Genomic DNA, 20,000 nt, shown 5'->3' with positions numbered 1-20,000 from the left:
TTTTTAGGTACCATTGAAGTTTCCTCATGTGCAGCTTTGCACATGGGATTAGAAGAATGCAAGATGCCATGAATCCCAGAGCCTGCAGGATTTTCCTTGCAGTAAGCCTGGTACTTTTTGCTAGTGTTTTGAAGTACTGAGGTAGTTGCCCTTGTTTTTCTGGCGTAAGATATGCCAACTGGGTGTTTGTGTCCAAGCTGGCACCCAGGAAGGTTATTTTCTGAGCTGGCGTTAGCTTTGATTTCTCCTTGTTGATGGTGTAACCCAGAGAAAGCAGTAACCATGTCACATATGCCAGATGTTCTAGTAGTCTGTGTTTGCTGTCCGCTTGGATCAGGCAGTCGTCCAGATAAGGGTAAATTTGTATCCCTTGCAGTCTGCAGTAAGCGATCACTGATGCCAGGCACTTTGTGAATACTCTGGGCGCAGTAGATAAGCCAAAGGGCAATGCAGAGAATTGATAGTGAATTGAACCTGCAAGAAATCTGAGGTATCTTCTGCAACTTTGTCTGATTGGGACATGCAGGTATGCCTCCTTGAGGTCCAATGTTACCAGCCAAAACTCCTTGCCCAGCATGGGAAGAAGTTGCTGTAATGTGAGCATCTTGAATTTTGGTACGAGTAGGTATGTGTTTAGTATGGATAAGTCCAGAATGGGTCTCCAGTCGGATCCTTTTCTTGGTACCAGAAAGAGTCTTGAATAAAATCCTTGACCTTGTTGGTGCGTAGGTACCTTTTGTATAGCTCTCATGTTTAGGAGCTTTGAAATTTGCAGTTGTGCCTCTGCCCTTTGATTTTGTGGCAGGTTTGGCATGCCTCTCCTTTTTGGTAGAGTGTGGAATTGAAATTTGTAGCCTCTGTTTATAATGTCCAGGATCCATTTGTCTGTTGTGACAATATGCCAATTGCTTGCAAATAATGCTAGTTTCCCTCCCAAAGGTGCTGCCAACTGAAACTGGCTTGGCATTGAAATGAGGGAGTCATTGAGTTTGCTTCCTGTATTGTTGTGTACTGTCTTCACCACCTCTTGGTGCTGGAGATTGCCATTGTCTGCCTCTGTATGATCCTTGTGATTGCCCTCTGCCCCTTGTGCGTCTGTATCTACCTCTTTGGGGCTTGTCACTGGCTGGAAAGGACCAGTTTTTTGAAGGCCAGTTCCTGCTAAACCGTGGTGGCTGGACCTGTAGAAAGGCTTTGACAGTTTGCATAGACTTGGCTTTTTCCTCCATCTTTCGTAGTATATCCTCAGCATTAGTACCAAAAAGAACATCCTTTTGCAAAGGAGCATCAAGAAGTTTAGCTTTCACATGATCTGGTAAAGTTTGCTTTCTAAGCCAGGCATGTCTGCGGATGACTGACCCTGTAGCAGCCGCTCTACTGGAGGCCTCTAGGGCATCATAACCACATTGTAAGGTGTGTTTACCCACCTGCTCCGCACTATGCATCATATCCTGTAACTCTTTTAAATCTGGTTGTTCAAGATTTGACATTTTGCTCTTTAATTGTGATAGCAAGTACTGTTGATATTTTATCATATGAAACTGACAGTTTAAGGCCCTCATGGCTAGGGTGGCCGAGGTATATACCTTCTTACCCCACCTTTCTAGAGATCTGGATTCCCTTTCTGCAGGCAGTGGATTCTTAGCAGTGGCGGCTTTTAATCCCTTAGGGCCTTGTGAAATGGTTTCAGGGTCAGCATTATGGCCTTTATAGAGAAATTGGTGAGAAGTGGGCACTCTGTAATATCTATCAGGTTTTACTGGTGCTGGAGGCAGGGAATCAGGGTTAAGGCAGGCCTCCGAATAGACATCATCCAGTACCTCCAAAACAGGGGGTATAGCCAGAGGTCTGTGTTGAGGTAACCAGAGAAATTCCCTAAGTCTTTTCTTGGAGTCTGAAAAGTCTTGGCCTTCCCAATGGAAGTGCTCTCTCAAGGTGTGCAAGGTTTCCCCAAAAGAAAAATCCTCGGGGGGGGGGCACAGAAGGGATTGATTGCTCAGCATCCGAATCCTCAAAAGGAGAATAAGAGTGTTCCTCTGCATCAGAATGCTCCGAAATAATGGATCCCTGGTCAGAAGATGGAGATTCTTCCTCTACTCTGGGTCTCTTATCAGGAGGGGGCTGGGAACCTCTGATAAGTGTAATAAGGTCCTCCGCCATCTTAAGCATGTGTTTCTTAGGCAAGGGTCCAGAAGATGGGCCTTGTGCAACAGGCCTAGTGTGATGTCTGACTGCTTTGGCTTTAGTAAAAGCCTTAATGGAGAAAGTTGATGAAGGCCTAAAAACACCATGGGTGGAGGTGGACCTGTCCACATTAACAGTTTCAACAGAAGCCGGGGCTTCGGTAGTAGTCTGGGAAAGGGCCGAAGGGCCTGCGGTCTCAGGTACAGAGGACACTGCCAGAGTCGTGTCGTCGGTGCTCAGGGACTGCAAAGGCATCTCACTGAGAACCGGAGCACGTGGAGCCTGTTTCGGTGTGGTGTCAGCGGAGACCGCGGTCTTCGCGTGTCGGTCCTTTTCCCTGCGCTTTTGGTAAAAGCGGTAGTCGGAGAGTCCGACGACATTTTATAGTCAAACGCTTTTCCAAAATAATGTTGGGCGAACTCCGCCCGACGCTTGATAGTGCGTTTATTGAAGGTAGCGCAAAATCGACAGCCCGAGACGTCGTGGTCTAGGCCCAAACAAGGTATGCAAAGGGAATGGAAATCCTTATGCGGTATTTGCTTCCCACAAGAAATACAATTATTAACTTTTTCTGACATCGGTCTGAGGCAAGAAAAGTTTCCCCAACGGGGTACTTAGCTTTAAAGAAGACTTCGGTTCCAAAAATTTTCGTAATTCAGGAGCTGGCCGACTGGCACTTGCGAACTGCTTCTGCTTCGGGCACCGCGCGGCAAAAAAGACTGGAGAAGATGGCGTCGGCTGTGTCTTATATACTCTAGCCTTCCTGACGTCAGAAGAGTACGCGACAACAACCGACGCCGGACCAAGACTTTAGAATTCGGCCGACCGAGGGATCGCCTGACGGCTGAAAACCCATATGTGATTACTGCAGCTGTAATGCACGATGAACATCTTAAAGTTTTAACCATTTTTGGACTGTAGTTTTTATGTTCTGTTACACTGTGTATCATAAAAAATCCTGCACCTGTTACAGCTACAAAGAAAACAAATCCAACAAAACATTTACCTAGTAGACATGCAACTTGAGTCTCCAGTAACACAAAAATAGTATTAGCATTATTGTCTCCAACTGCCACTTAATTCCACAATACTTCATTTATTCCACAGGAGGCATCTGAGGAGCAAAATTCCATACAAATGTTTTAGGAGCTTTGCTGGTTGCTACTGCATGAAAGCAGTGCAGTCTCAAGCACACGTTTAAATGCTTGTACTCCAGACGCTGATTTCATGCAATGATAGCCCATCAACGTAGTTTAAAGCTGCGTGGTTTCAATCAAAGTAGCCCCACAACATGTATGCAAATACATACTCACTTAGATACAAAGGATTTACCTGCAATCCTCTGTGACCTCCTGAGAACAAATATTTGACAGTCGTATATAGTATGTGTGGAATACTCTTGGAAAAATATCAAGTCAAAGTCATGATTAATTTCTTTGTCATCACTATAGCTATGCCAGGGCTTTAGAAATGAGCTGCATTTAGTGACAGTGTTATCTTTCACTTCCTACAGCAATCAGTGGTCCTTTTTCCTCTCATCACTGAGAAAATAATATACTATACTTGTGTTTCTTCTCGTTCCTCAATAGCCATCTGTCCTTTACTAAATACGTGCTTGGTAGTCATTCTTCTAACACCAGTACATTTTTCCCTCTCTCTCCTTTTTATCTCTTTATTTTTTTATTGATAGTCAACTAACCAGACAATGCTCCTTTCAATGAGTCACATTTCACATTTCACATACAACAAATACTGAAGGGAAGTCCTACTGCAATTTTCACAAGCCTTTACTTTAGCACGCTAACTTCGTGGTTGTGCATCTCTGGGGAAAAAGGAAAAACCATCACACAGACAGTATGTCACTGCTGGTGTACAAACACAGACTTCTAAGGATGGATTTAAGAAATGAGAGGGGACATTAGCATTGTACACAATGCTGTTCTAGACTATTCTGCCTTTTAATTCCTTCAATCCTAAAACTAAACCCACTCCAAGCACTGAAACTTTATAGCCTTTAACACTTCTCTATGAAATGTGACTCAATGCAACATGCTTTCAGTGAAATGCATTTTCAATTAATTTTATTTAATCTTTTTGTGATCTGTTGAAAAAACAGTTCAATGAATTGTCTTGCACCCACACATATTTATATATATATATATATATATATATATATATATATATATATATATATATATATATATATATATATATATATATATATATATATATATATATATATATATATATATATATATATATATATATATATATATATATATATATATGTACACACACACACACACACACACACACACACACAGAAATATACATACAGAGCCACACACACACAGAAACAAATATATATGTCTGCATATATATAACTATTAGTTATTTCTGTAGCCAGATGGAACAATAATTACTATCTGTGTTCAAGTGAATGCAACTGTGCAGCAAAGCTCATATCCACCTTACCTTCTCCACTGCTTCATTTCTTTGCATTTCTTACTTACGCGAAAAAGCAAATTTTTCATAGTGACATCCAAGCTTTGTCAAGAATACTGACATTGAAAGTGTGTGGTTTGCAATTTTAAGACATGTAATTCTGGGACTTGAATTCAATCTGTATCACAAAAATGAATGTTGATCTTAGAAAGACAAAGAAAAAATCTAATATCTTAACACTGCTGGGCAACACACTGGTAAACAGCAGCCTAGACGAAAATGTATAAAAATACTATTGAAATAAGATTGCTTGTATGGTAACTGTAATCCATGCTTCTGTGATGGAGATACTGTTCAAAGCCTCCATACAGAATGCCCACCCATCACCAGAGAAAATAAAGTAAGAGAAATCTCTTGGTAACTGAAGAATCAACTCCTACAAAATAAATAAGTGAAAATTACTTGGAAAGCTACATGTGTAGTGGTTTCCAGGGAGCAGTTCCAAATGAAATCCAGGAAGGTGTTATTGCAAACAGCCACCAAACTAAAGTATGTATGTATGGAGCAAATATTACACAGGAAAATGGGTGTCTTCTAACCAAACTATAACACAGATTAGAGTTTGGATGGTCACTGCATTGCAATTTGGTTAAGCAACTTGTTTTAGACGGTATGAATTATGTGCAAACATGGGTGTAGGACACCTCTTGGAAAATGGAATTTGAATTTAGTAGTCAGAAATGTCACTCAAAGAATGAAAGTAAACATATGTTTCTTATGGGGGGGTGTCATCAAACCCCAAACACAGGGGGCTGGTGTGCCTGGTACACCCTCCTGCTTAATATTATCAAAACTAAGGTCACTGTACCCTATCTGAAAGAATGATACACCCTCACAGTCATGTCTGGTAACCAAAACACATTTCTAAACGGCAGGGAATTATCAAATATTTCTCATATTCCAATTTATTTGCTCCCAACATAACTCAATGACAAATGTAAAAAACTTCAGAGTGGCACTCCTGGCCTAAGATAGGAAGTAATGTCTATGCTGATGAAGCATGAACACCAGAGAGAAGAATGGGTTCTTAACAGAAAGGGTCACAAGATCCTGTACCACCCTCCTGGATCCACCAATGTTAACTTTTTTACACTTCAGAAGGCAAAGATATGAACTTACAGACTGCTACATTCTACTGAATTTAGGGTTATTTTTATGCGATGCAAAAATAATTAAGAGTCAGAGAGGCCAGCAGGACATTAATCTACTGATAATCCTATGAGCTAAGCTTGTAAAGGCTCCAGGGCCATTAGCCTAGTACACTCCTATGAACCTATAATAACTCAGCTGATCAACTCTTTCTACAAAAATAAACGCACAGATCTAAATTCAGCACATCTTACCTGGTCCTTGTTGACAAATCCCCAGATTCCAGCAGCAACTTCACATGCAAACAGAATTACCAAGCAGGCAAAGAACTGCGAAAAAAGAGACAATGAATGTTCACAATCTGTGACAGACAACAGTTGTTTTACTTTAAGAGATGCACAAGATTTCCTCCACTGCACTGCTAAAGACATATCTGGGTAAACGGTAAAAATATAAATCAAACATTAATGTAAGACAAGTTTAAAAATCTGAGTTCTTGAAGGTATCCAACATATTTACTATATGTAAATGTGCATGTGTGTACAACCTTATCTATTCAAACTCAACTATTAAAACTACCACAGCAAAACTGAAGAAAAAATTAAATTTTGTTTCTGTGAACATACTAACAATCCTCACACTCTCCATAAAAACATATTCCTCTTCAGAAATCAAAGCCCTGGAAATAAAGTTCAACAAAATAAGAAGAAAAAATTAAATATACACACATCAAAGAAAATCACAACCACAAGCAAACAATTATAGGAATACAGAACCTAACATAGAAAAACAAACCACCTCTTTGTATGTTAGCTAACCAGAATAGTCCATTTTCATGCTAGCCCACGACACAAAGAGAAGAAAATAATCATTAAAATATGAAAACTTTGTAAATAAAATAAACATAAAAACTAATATGAAGAGATGGCTGTATGACATATAACATATACTACCCTCCCAATCAACCCTCTCCCCTGGAATATAACATTTTGATGGGAGATGAAAGGAAAAGGTGGGAAAAGTAAAAACAGAAGAAGTAGAATAAGGAAGTGGGCAAAGAAAATGTGAAAAGTCACAAAGTACAGGAAGTTAGAAATTGAAAATGAATGTATATAATGTCTTGGTGAATGAATGAACTATGATTCGGTTATAGAATGATAACAGCTACATTTGACTGATTTTGTTAGTTTTTTAACTCTGAATTAAACGTGGGAAAGACTGAATGTCTTTTTGCTTGGAAGGTAGGAATTCCCAGAGTTTGGGTTCTGTGAGTAACAAGATATGTTAACTGTAGCTTATGATAAGGTGAAGAATACCAGTACAGGAAGAAGGAAGAGAGATACTCGTAACTTAGCAGACGGATGGATTCTTGGTTAAGCAGTTTGTACCTTTACTGAAGTAACAGCGTTCTGTGTTATACAAGAACCCATTTTGCTTTTGTAATTGTTTGACAGTATTATCATCTTTTTGAAAAAGGATTATGAATAATGTAGAACTAGTTACAGATTATTTTCATGGTAGATAAATTCATTCTTGAAGCGGGTGAAATTATTAAGATATATTCTAATTGGGCTGTAGAATACTCTTTCCTATGGCAATACTCCCTTGTGGAGAGACAAAGGTAGAAATACTCCTGGCCCAGAAAAAGATTTAAGAGATTTTTGTTTAACCAACACCAGAAACCGACTGTAGAAGGAAAAAGGCTAGTTGGTAAAATATAGTAACTTCTGCACAGCTCGAACAGAGTATAACACACGTATAGCCAACACTAATGTTCCACCAAAATTCAGGCTAAATCCACTTGTAATGATAAAAACGAAACTTTTATTGTAAATAAGGTTAGCGCTTTCATCTGTTAAAAATCAGACTTCCTCAGAACCAAAAAGAAAAAACCTTATTTACAATAAAAGATTAGTTTTTATCATTACGAGTGGATTTAGCCTGAATTTTGGTGGAACATTAGTGTTGGCTATACGTGTGTTATACTCTGTTCGAGCTGTGCAGAAGTTACTATATTTTACCAGTTATCCTTTTTCCTTCTACAGATTTTTGTTTTAGTTATGTTTATGTGGTACTGGAAGTACAACTGGAAATTTAACTTGACTCGAATGAGAGGGAAAGAGATTTGCTACCTCAGTATAGCTACTGATGTTATGAAACATTTTCCAATTTGGGAATGGGCTTTAGTTTACGACTGTTACTAAATATATCTTTAGTTTTATTTTTCTTTCTCACTAAGAAAAAGGCTCAATTTTGGAAAGTATCTGGACAGGTGGTTAAGATAATTCTCTGATTCTCAGATGACATATGAGGGGGATAGATTGCCTCATCAGTGTACAGGATGATTGTAGTGTCATGTAGCTCAGAGAAAAGCCTAATTATAAAACTATAAGACAGCATTGATGACAAAACAGAGCACTAGGGTATGTTTTTGTATAAAATGGCAGTGCAGGAAATGCTTGGGCCTATTTCACTATGAAATTTATATTAGGAAGTCGTAAAACCATTTAAGAGGCTTGGTATTAATTCTGATGGCAGCTAGAAAGTCTAAGAGGAGACTGGGGTGTACACGACTGAAAGCTTTACTTAAGCCTATCAAAACATTGCCTGGCAGGATTTTTCTGTCTAAGTTAGGATATTGTCTGTAAGGGAAGACAAATCTATCAAGGTGCTGCAAATGGCATGAAGGCCATAGTGCTTAATGGAGTACTTTTGTAAGTAGATGGCTAACTGAGAGTAAACTAATTTTACAGACTTTGTCTAATCTCCGATCCATCAAACTGGGCCTAAGTCAACATGTTGTAGAGGCATTAGGAGTCCTGGGTAGTGGAGTAAGATTTGTTTCTTTGTTGGCCTGGGGTACAAATCAAAGGCAGAAATTGTAAATGTGGCGTAAAGGCTGCATGAAGTACTTATGAGACAAAATGAGCAACAGAAGCAGAAGTCCAGCTGGCTTAACACTAGGTATGGAATCTAACCAATTCTTTTTTTTACATCATTCCCTTTTTGTTAAGGTGAAATACAAAGGAGATGTATACGATGAGAGCTCTAAAGAGTGGGGAACAAGAAGAGTTGAGGCAGGAGAAAGATAAATTCATGTTGAAAATTAGAGGAGGAGAAAGAACATCAATAAATGTTCAGGTTAGGGAAAACCCAATTATACTGTTAACTAGTTTTCAGAATTGTGGAGGTTGTAGAAAGGGGACATTTTGTTACTTTTATAGATAGATGGCTCTATATCTCACAACATTTTTGATTAAATTTTATAGATCCAGAAACCCGTCATTGTTTCCAGGACTTGGATATATATTTTTTTTCAATCAGGCTGAGTCAAAGGTTTTAAATAATGTTTTGAGTGGTTTGGTTATACAGAGTTTGGCGAAAGCTTTGTAAAGTCTTAATACAATGGAAAGTTTTCTTGTAGGTAATATTTTTCTGTAACCAGGGATGCTAGCATGGAAGGGTCAAAACCTTGATGGATAGGAGATCAATCAGTTATTTCAGGTTCTCAGCTGAGTGTGGCAATGAGTTTTGGAGACTTAGCTTGAAGGGTAGTGAGCTTACAAGGTAACCTTGTGAGGGAGATGAAAAGAGATGAAGTTTAAGGTGAATGATCACTTAGTGAAGTAAGAAGGATTTTCAGCTGTACACCAACTAAAATCATTCAGTACTCTGACAAAATCTTAGCACAGTTACTTAAATGTAATAAAAATAAAAAAGATTATAAGAACCTGAGATGAATGACAGAAAAGCATTCTCAGGCAGACTACTCAAAAATCTTATGTTTGTGTCTTTCGGCTTTTCCCGGTTACGGGTCGCCACAGCGGAACTCCGGCCTGCTAATGATTGGTAGTGGATTTTTACGTACCGGGTTACCAGCCCTGATGCACAACCTTCAACAAAGGCACACCCCATTCATGTATGCCTCCACACAGAAGACGCTTTAGCTGAGAATCGAACGGGACAACGTCTTGCTATGAGGCGACAATGCTACCGCAGCACCACCACCGCAGCTACTCAAAAATCTTATGTAAACTGTGTAAACCCTGTTCAGAACATTAACTATGCAAAAGGAGTAATTACCAAGCCACAGTCAAAAAATGTGAAAAGTAATTTAATTACAAACCCATTACAGACAAATGAATATTTATTTTATTTTTATTTAACATTTGTTTTACCAGGATAAAATCTGACTGGACAACAAGTGTCCGTTTTCAGCGGAGTCCTGGGGAGAAAAGCTCCGGGAAGGTACAAGGAGAAATACGTAAGTGAATAAGAAAGTGGTACAAATGCTAACGTGAGGCAAAAAACAGTTAAATGCAAACAAACTCATAATATAGTCAGGAGATCACAAATCTTACAGTGATAATACAATATTGAACATGAGGTACCCAGACGTAGGTACATATTTACAATATTTACAAAATGTACAATGCACATAGGTGGTAGTCTAATGTCAGCATCGGAGGCTTCAGGGGTTAGATGGCCTATAGTTTGGTGGGGTTTCAGGGAAATCAATATCTGTAAATGTAGAGCATGGGCTATGTGACAAATTAAATTTATGCACTTTGGAGTAGAGAAATATTTTCTTACCTGTGACTTCACTACTTATTGCAAAACTTGTTCCCTTAACTCCAAACTTTTTATGAAACTTCCATCAGTCTCCCATACATATCTTCATACATATTGTAAGAACATATTGGATTTTAGAAATATATATATATATATATATATATATATATATATATATATATATATATATATATATATATCCTTATCATATGATAGAAACCTCATTTGACTGAAACTCGTTTGACTGAGACTATAAGACTGAATTTTCAGAAGACTGAAAAGTCACTTGATTGAAACCCATAAGACTGAATTTCACCATACTAAATTGTAAACTGAACTATATAAAACCAGACTAGGTGGGAGGCTATGCCCCCACACCCCCAAAGTGTAGGGGCTACGTCCCCCACATCCCCCAATGTGAGGGGATGTGCCCCCACACCCTCCCAACTATATATATACTAACTCCAGGATTGCACTGCAGTGGCGAAAAGGGCATATACCTTTCACTTACCTTACAGTAGTCTACATGCTGCCACTACTGTGCCCTTTTCCCCACTGTAGTGCAATATTGGAGTTAACATGTATAGTTAGGGAGGTGGGGGGCAGAGCCCTCCACAATGGGGGGTGTAGCCCTCCACCTAGTCTGGTTTTATATGGTCCAGTTTAAAATTTAGTATGTTGAAATTAAGTATTATGGGTTTCAGTCAAGTGATTTTTCAGTCTTTTGAAATTTCAGTCTTATGGTCTCAGTCAAATGAGGTTTCTATCATATGATTAGGATCCATATATATATATATTATGCGCACACACACACACACACACACACACACACACACACACACATGCACAAACCTATAAGTATAGAGAGAAACACAAGCGCGCGCACACACACACAAAACATCACTAAATAATATACAGCATTTTTATATCATAACAAGCTTTTAATAGGTTCATATGTTCATAGATTAGTAATAGGTTCACAGATTACTACTAGGCTAACTGCCCTTGTGGGTCATTTTAAGCCTAGCCAATTACCCCATGAAAAAATCAAAACCTGTACCTTGTGTCTGTAATGCAAACACCTTAACCATTACACCAACTTCCCACTCACTTGTACTGCATGGAGTGCGTTGAATGTGCTCTGCTATTTAGAAAAAGACAAATCAGTTAAGTTCTAGAGTGACTTAAGACCTGACCTTAACAAATGTAAAGCACCTGTTGCTGAAGTTCTTATGGCTGGGTCCTGTGCTAGGCAATAAAATCTGCCAGTACAAATGGCAATGGCAGAATAAAGATTTGTTTCTGTCTGCTGTCCATCGAGCATGTTCATGTTCTAAACCTAGAAAGCTACTAGAATAACAGGATGCATGTTCACCTGATTTACTGAAAGATACAAAGTTGGAAACCTAAATGTATGCCATTATTTACAATCTTCTGTATTCAGCAATTTGTCCGAAAACCGTGGGCTTCATGAACAACACACCCAACATATGAGGCAAAAATCTGGACATTCGGCAAGATTTGGAGAGTTGAGAGGAATGGAAGGTGAGTGTAAACATAAGGGACAGAGTTATACTACCTTTCTAAAAGTGCTCACTATGTATTTTATGCTTTTATTTACTTTTTTTCATTTTTTTATCCTGCCCGTTAATACATGGAGCAGATAAAGCTCCATACACTACAAAGAATTATGCTAACCTGATAATGTGTGTTCTCGACATGGACGCCAAGATTCACCTTGCACTCTCGAGATGAATTCCTTGGCAATCCATGTTTTGAACACATAATAATGTGGTTAGCATCAGTGAAAGAATAGTTGGTAAAATCTTACCATAACCATAGATGTCGTCCTCTTCTATATGCTGCAGTATTCATCACATAAGAGAGTCCGCCTCCGGCTGACTCGTACATCTGGCCAGTATCCAAAATCCTTCATGCTACTACTGTCCGTGCTATCCCGCAACACATTACACATATGTCGGCCTTAAAGAGATGTCGGGTATAAAGCAGATGTCAGCACGCTCCTACCTCAGAACTGTATGATGCCCAGCACCAGCCTGTGATTCTGGTTGGGAAGCATATCAACAGGAAACTAGGCAAGCATCAGGGGGAAGGCAGAGTGGGGAACGCAATACTGCAGCATATAGAAGAGAAGGACATCTATGGTTATGGTAAGATTTTACGCAACTGTTCTATGTCCTTCTATTCATATGCTGCAGTATTCCTCACATAAGGGAGAATGCCAAAATTCAAACTTGAGACAGGTTGGAAGAAGGAACAGCCAATGCTTTCTCAACAAATCCATGTAGGATTGCTCTTGCAATCCCAGCTCTGGACTTAAGAGATGGTGTCAAGCTTGCAGTATTTTATGAAAGTATGAACTGAAGAACATGAAGCTGCTTCCAGAATGGATCCAATGTCCAAATCCCTAAAAAATGCCCCCAAAGAGGACATTGCTCTGGTGGAGTGTCTTTCCATTTGACAAATAACAAAAGGAATGACTTTACAAATCCAGTTGGAAGCAGTTTGCTTGGAAACTGACTTACCCAAAGCTCTTGGTTTGTAACAGAAACAGGCAGTCTGATTTGCAAATACGCTTGGTCTTGTCAAGGTAATACCCGAGTTGTCTGAGCACATCTAAGGTGTGCACGACTCTTTCACTGGGACACTGGGATGAAGGACAAAAAGGTAAGAAGATTAATAGACTGATGTAAACATTACTCATTCACCACTTTAGGCATAAAGGTAGGGTTTGTATGCAGGGAAACTATCTCTATGGAAGACAGTGAAGGGGGGAACAGACATGAGGGCCTGTAACTCTAAAACCCTTCCACCAGAGGTAATTGCCACTAACAAGACAGTTTTCCCAAGTACAATGTTGCAGGGATCAGGGTGCCAGTGTAAGCTTCTCTAGCATAAAATTGTGATCCCAAGGAGGGGGTACTGGGTTCCTTGAAGTTCTGATATGAAGGACACCTTTAAGGAATAGTTTTACCTCTAACCTAGAGGCCAAAGGTGGAGTCATAGGCAGACAAGCAGAGATGACTGAAAGGTAACCCTTCACCGAAGAATAGGACAACCCAGCCTTTATCAATCCACACAGATAGGACAAAACCACCTGGACATCAAGTGACAGCAGTTGCAGGTCCTTTTTATGACACCAGATGGAAAACCTTTTCCAGTTGGAAATGTAGGATTTCCTAGTTGCGGGGTTTCTGTCCTTCTGCAGAATTTTTAGCACATCCTCAGACAAAAATGATGTCTGTAAGGGATTAAAACCCGATCACCCACAATGTCAGACTCAGAGTTGAGAAATGTGGATGCTCAAGTATTCCCTTGTCCTGTGTGAGCAAATCCGTCCTATGGAGTAACTTGTGGTGATTGCCCCTGGCTAGGTGTAGGAGAAGGGGATACCACTGCTGCCTTGGCAAAAGGGAGTCACCAGTAAGATATTTGGTTGATCCTGCTGAATCTTCAGTAGGACCTTCTTTAACAGAGGCAAGGAAGGGAATACATACAGAAACATCCCCTTCCAGGAGTAAGACAGAGAATTCACCTTCCACCCCAGGGGATGTGGGACCCTGGCCCCAAATTTTGAAAGTTGTCTGTTCCTAGGGGAGGCATATGGATCTATGAGGTGTACCCCAATGATGGATTAGGTCCAGCACATACCTGTGCAACATCAACTCATGGGATTGGGTCATGGACCTGCTTTAAAAATCTGCCACTGTGTTCTGGGCTGAGGGAAGATAAACCGCCTGTATGGAGATTTGACTCTGTAAGGCTAGTTCCCAAGAAAGTAGGGCTAGTCTGCATTGAATGTAAGACTTCATTCCCCCCCCCCCTGCCTGCTGATGTATCAAAGAGCTGTGGTATTGTCTGTGAACCACCTCAGTACTTCTGAAGCAAGGTTGCTCCTGAAAATTTGTAGTGCCAGAATCAGAGCCCTCATCTCTTTCACATTATGTTATTTGGCCTGCTTGGGAAACCAAACATCTCTGACTCTCCAGGCTCAAGGGGTGGTTGCAGTGGTAGGCCCGGGTTTCTGTTTACCTGGAGGATTTACCATTCTAGTTCCCTTTTTAAACAAGGCAGGAGTGGAATCAGAAACTCTAAGAGGTACAACTGTTGCATTCACACTGTTCTTAGGTATCAATGCATCTTCATGTGTAATCTTGCGAAGGCTATCATGGAGATAGTGGATGGCATGTACCCTAAGACACAAAGAAAATTCCTGGCTGTCAAGGACTGGAGAGGAAGAATGCTCTGAAAGTAGGATGTCAGGAACAAAACTTTCTCTCCTGAAAGAGAGGCTAGCATTTTGTCTGTTTGTATCCTGCATCCCAGGAAAATGTGATCCTGTGAAGGGATGAGGGAAGACTTCTGGAAGTTTATAGTGAGCCCTACTCTGTAGAAGGGCAATAGTGAAGGAAAGGTTGCGTCATAGAAGCTTTGGGGACTGAGCCTGAATCAGAAGGTCGTCTAGGTAAGGGAAAATTTGAATTCTCTGTGTTCTGCACAAAGCTATAACAGGGGCGAAGCACTTTGTGAAGACCCTCGGTGCCGTAGAGAGACCAAAGAGCAAAGCACAAAACTGAAAATTCCAGGAAACCACAGAAAAACATAAAAACCTTCGGAACCTTTGGTGGATGAGAATTGTAAGGTAACATCTTTTACATCCAGGGACACCATGAACCCCTGTGGAAGAATTAGGGGTAAGAGGGAAGGTACAGTCAACATATGGAAATAATGGACTTTGAGAAAGGGGTTTAAATGGGGAAGGTCTAAGATGGGTCTCCATGGGCCATCCTTTCTGGGGACCAGAAACATCCTGGAGTAAAACCCATTCCCTTGTTGGGAAGTTGGAACTTCTTTGACAGTTCCCTGAGAAATTAGGTCCATAATGACCAGAGGAAAGAAACTCAACTGGTCTTTGGGGGTGCTGGAATTCCTCTGAATGAGGGGAATTTTTCCCAAACAATAAAATATCCTGTTTTGATAAAGGACAATACCCAACAGTCCTGAGTAATCAGCTTCCAAGCAGCAAGGGACCGACTGAGGAGATGAGACAAGGGGGTGTATGACCCTGGGGGCTGATAGTCACAGACTACCTGGCTTGGGTTGGGACTGAAATGACTGTTTAGAGGAAGGTGTAGAAAAAGTAGACTTAGAAAAAGATGTCTTTCTAGGTCCCTTCTTACTCTTAGATGAAGAAGAAAACAGAGAAGGTTTCCTAATAAAAGCAGTTTTTACTGGATATTTTTTTTAGAACCATGGGACAGGGAAAACAAGAAGATGTTTAAGATCTTGTAACTCCTTTCCTTTCTCCTGAAGAGACTTTAAGAGCTCCACTGCTGAGCTCCCAAACAAGGCTTTGTTAATGCCAAAGTTTTCATTGCATCCACCAGAAGGGCCAGAGAGTACTTTGCCATGTGATTCTGATAGTTTATTGCACGGAAGGCCAAGGTAGCCGATGTATAGACCTTCTTGCCCAAACTTTCCATGACCTTGCTTTCCTTATCAGAGGGTAACAAGGAAGTGGTTGGTAGAAGTTTTAAAGCCTTATCCATGGAGACAGAAATGGTAGCTGGATTAGCAGCATGAGCCTTGAACAGGAATTTGGAGTCCTCAGGAGCTTTATAGAACCTGTCAGGACACTTGGGGGGCAGGAGGCTGAGAGGTGCATCCAGTAATTTGGCCCTGAAATCTTCATGCAAAGGCTGTAGCCTAAGCCAAGAATATATTCTCAGAACAGACCCATAGGCAGATGCCCTAGCAAAGGCATCAGCAGCATCAAAACTGCACTTGATGGAGTGCCTCATCACTTATGCGATAGAATTAAGGAAAGGTGCTAATTTTGATTTTGCTGGAGAAAACTCCACGAGGCCCCTTGGATATAATGAGCCTGGGTTCCCCCTTATCTCCCTGATTGGATGCCTGGCCTTCCCTTGTGGTACCTGCCGAAGGTACATCCACCATCTCTGGCATGATCTCCAGGCCTACACCAGCCTCAGGAGCAACAACTGAAAGAGAGGGCACAGCTGAAGGTTCAGGCTGTGATATTTTGGCCTTCTTCAATGCAAGCTCACCCAAATGGCCCGATGACACATCCATTTCATGTGCTAAATGTTTGAGTAGCTGACAATTATAATATAACAGAGAAGCGCAGAAATCCTGAAAGTGGCTGATTTACTACGTGTTGCACTGCATTGCAGTGCAGCGCAGACAGTAGCGAAGGCTTCTGGATGGTGAGGGTAACTTACTTGAGTCAGCCTGAGGTGGTCCCCTGCTAGAGACTGCCAACTTTCACAGATGGAATGCAGGAAAAAAAATTGGGGGGACTACTCCTCCACAAACAGACCAGTCACTGGTGGAGTCCCAAGTTTGTCCCAAATAAATAACTGGCTCCAAAACAATACATGATCCGGACAGGACGACACTAGGGGACAGGACTCTATTAACTGAACATACAGGACCTTCAACATTAGAAAGTCCTACTGTACTAGTCCTACTGTACTACACAGTTTATGAACACAAAAAATAAATGTCACTCACATACTCAGCCAGCCCCAACTCTTTTCCTTTTTAGGCAGGTTGGTACTTCAATGTTATATTAGGCCTAGTCTAGGCAGCCTAGCCTTAGCCATAAGAAATTGGCTAAGAATTTCTTTGGCTATTTCTTACCCTGGACCCCCCTCCCTGGCAGGGTGACTGATGATCCCCCCGGATAAATTTCTAATTCCTCTCCATCCAGTCATCAATCAAGGTTGAAGAGAGGGCAAGAGCGCCTCTGCTTGACATGTAATGGCAGTCTATTCCAGAGTATGGGGAACTGGACTTACTCAAAGCCTGGTCATTATACTCTGTATCCTACAGACTGAGCCAGATCCATCACAAGTTGACCTATTCAGCTGCCTGTGGCCCACTGACTGAAGTAGGGCTGCCACAACACTTAATTTGGTACTTACGTATTATAACAACCAGATTTTTGCGGTTGCGAAATTGGCACAGTTGTATTGAGACGACTGCATCTCATTCTTAAAACGGGTGTTGAAAGCGTACACTTCTGTCGAAGTGCAGTGGTTATGCACCAGAAGCAGGAGCAAGCATCAAATTCCTCGTCTTGTTGTGCGCGTAAGTACAGATGCATGATTGAAAGAACATGGCTGCCATCATACGAAGGAATGTACAATTATAACAGTAAAAGAGTCACTGTTAGGACAGTTTAGATAGTAAGTGAACACAGACACAGAGAAGGTCTTATTTCTAAGGTTTCTAGTTTCCCTGATGTGTAAATTACCTATTAAAGGAAGCACTGCATTAACAAAGTATGTGTGACTGATGCTTTTGAATTGTGAAGGAGAAAGGGTTCGAGGTTGACATGTTTGAGTTTAGCGGTCATGGCCATTCCTTCTTTACTGCTCTGTTAATGTTGACAGCGTATTCCCTGGTTGTGTTCAATGACGCATCTTCCCACGAGGAAAGAACTATGCTTTTTACATGAAATACAAGTAGGACACACTAGCGGGACACAACCACACCTCTGAATGCAGTTTGACAAAGTTTTTGGGTTTTTTTGACCCGAGAAACAAACGTACAACACCCGATCTTGAAATAACAGTAGTGGTTGCGATAACAGCAGTGATGCATCTATGCGAGGGACCAAAAATACTTTGTTTTTTTTAAATAAAACTAAAGGCAACACATATTTCTGGGACATGCACACACTATCCAATGCATTTTGACTACATTTGCTGACACAATAGACTATTGTGAAGCAGCCGCTGTTCAACTGACAGATCTGGTTGCGATAATACGTAAGTGCCCTTAATTTTAATTAAACAAAATAAAATTCTTACATTTATTCTTGAAAGGAAGCACTGTCTTCATGTTGTGTCTTTAGTCTGTGTGTGTATGTATGTATGCAGCTTTAGAAGTACAACTGGTGCATGAGATTTTATTTCTCAAATGTGCACTGCAGTTAGAACTGCTGCTTTCCTTTTAGGATTTGGAATGCAAGTTGGAGCTCCTGCCATCTGCTTTAGAATTCTGGAACCAGAGAGCTGCTGCTTTTTAACAAATATTAGTGTTCCTTTCAGCAGGAGTTACAAAGTGTGTGTGTGTGTGGGGGGGGTTACTGCTAAATTTCAAACTTTCAAAATGTTGACTTTCTTATGGTCGAGACCATAAAATCGAAGTTTTGAAACTTTGAACCATTTAAATGGAGATCGCCATACAGTGCGGAATGATATAGTTACTGTTTTCCTCACTGTAGTGCATATTTAAATAGTAGTGGATGTAAGGGACTTGCCTCCTGCATAAACATAACAAAAAAGATTTTTTTGTTTTTATTATTTTTTTTTATTTAATTTTCAAGACTTTGATCTTATGGTCTCAACCATAAGAAAGTTACGTTTTGAAAGTTCGAAATATAGAAGTAGTCCCGTGTGTGTGCGTGTGTCAGAAATGCCTTTCTTACAATGGCAGGTTACTTAATTAACTTGCTAAAGCTCAAACCTTGCACCTTGGCTACAGCAGACAAAAAGCCTTAATCCTCTACACCAACTATCACACTATGCAATTAGTCATTAGAGTTAATTGAAATGTTCTGAAATGGTTAATTTTGTCATTTACTGGTTCACACATTTTGTTTCACTGCTTAATAGAAAAACTGTTGAAAACTACAGGGGTGCATTTTCAATGAATTTGAGCTTCCAGACATTTCAAGGAAAGTGAGCTTCAAGGAAAGAGAATTTTACTTTGCTCATACCAAGTCTGTTTTCTATGTGCAACTGTTTTAACAAATGTGTTTGTGCTATAAGATCAGTGTTAGTAGCACAACAGGTGGTATTCTTTCGTTTTGTGAGGAAGTCTGTGGGTTCTACTCCCACACCACACAGATGGATTGCTGATACTGCAGGGCACTTTAGGGGTGGAGGGGGTGTTCCATTCCTGACTGTGTTGTCCTTTAGATGAGATGTTAAACCAAGGTACCATCTGTCTGCCTAATGGTAGGTACTGTGAGATCTTTCACATCCACCTGAACTACTGAAAATAGTCATGAGAAGTCCCTCAATGCCCTGGCCAAATTTCACCTAGTAGTATAAATGCTACAAACAGTCTTCCCTGGAAAGACACTACTAGCCTAGTGGGACTAGCCAAGTTAATAAAGAATAAGTAAATTAAAAGTTTCAAATTAAATCCATATCTTTGTCTTCATTTCAAAAGTAAAGAAAAAAAAATGCATGCACATTGATGATTTTGAAGAGTATATATGGTAAAAGTGGGGAGAGAGTCAAATAACATGACACCAGAATGGCTGGGGGGAGGGTGCTGGTACATGACCCTGCCTAGGGCCCCATTTGACCATGATCTAGCTCTGCCTACAGACTGCTAAGAGGTGACCTGTATCTTGCATACAATGCATCACCCAACCCAGCACTGATGGATGCACTGCACATCAGCAAGTCAATGTCAGCATAAATGCTCTGTCTAGGGATCTAGACCTCTGTTGCAACATCAGCAAAATGGTATGGAGGGACCGGTGTATTTCGCAGATGATATCACTGCTCTGGAACAGACTCCCCATCCACATAAAACAAAGTTCATCCCTACCCATATTGAAGCACAGCTTGGATCTATGGATGGGA

The 20,000-nt window shown here is 40.5% G+C and overlaps 1 protein-coding gene across 1 annotated transcript in view; it reads right to left on the bottom strand.

The window, feature by feature from the left end:
- Positions 1-20,000, bottom strand: part of CD81 (CD81 molecule) — a 1,063,451-nt gene that overhangs the window by 144,319 nt on the left and 899,132 nt on the right. The window contains exon 4 of the mRNA XM_044082753.1: positions 6,033-6,107. Coding sequence (XP_043938688.1) covers positions 6,033-6,107 — 75 coding nt within the window. The remainder of the gene's footprint in view (positions 1-6,032; positions 6,108-20,000) is intronic.

The sequence above is a fragment of the Protopterus annectens genome, chromosome 9.part0 (assembly GCF_019279795.1).
Source record: "Protopterus annectens isolate FY-2018-M chromosome 9.part0, PAN1.0, whole genome shotgun sequence".
In the NCBI taxonomy this organism is placed as follows: Eukaryota; Metazoa; Chordata; order Ceratodontiformes; family Protopteridae; genus Protopterus; species Protopterus annectens.
The sequence above is the reverse complement of the archived record's forward strand: the minus strand, read 5'-3'. Positions and strand labels throughout refer to the sequence as shown.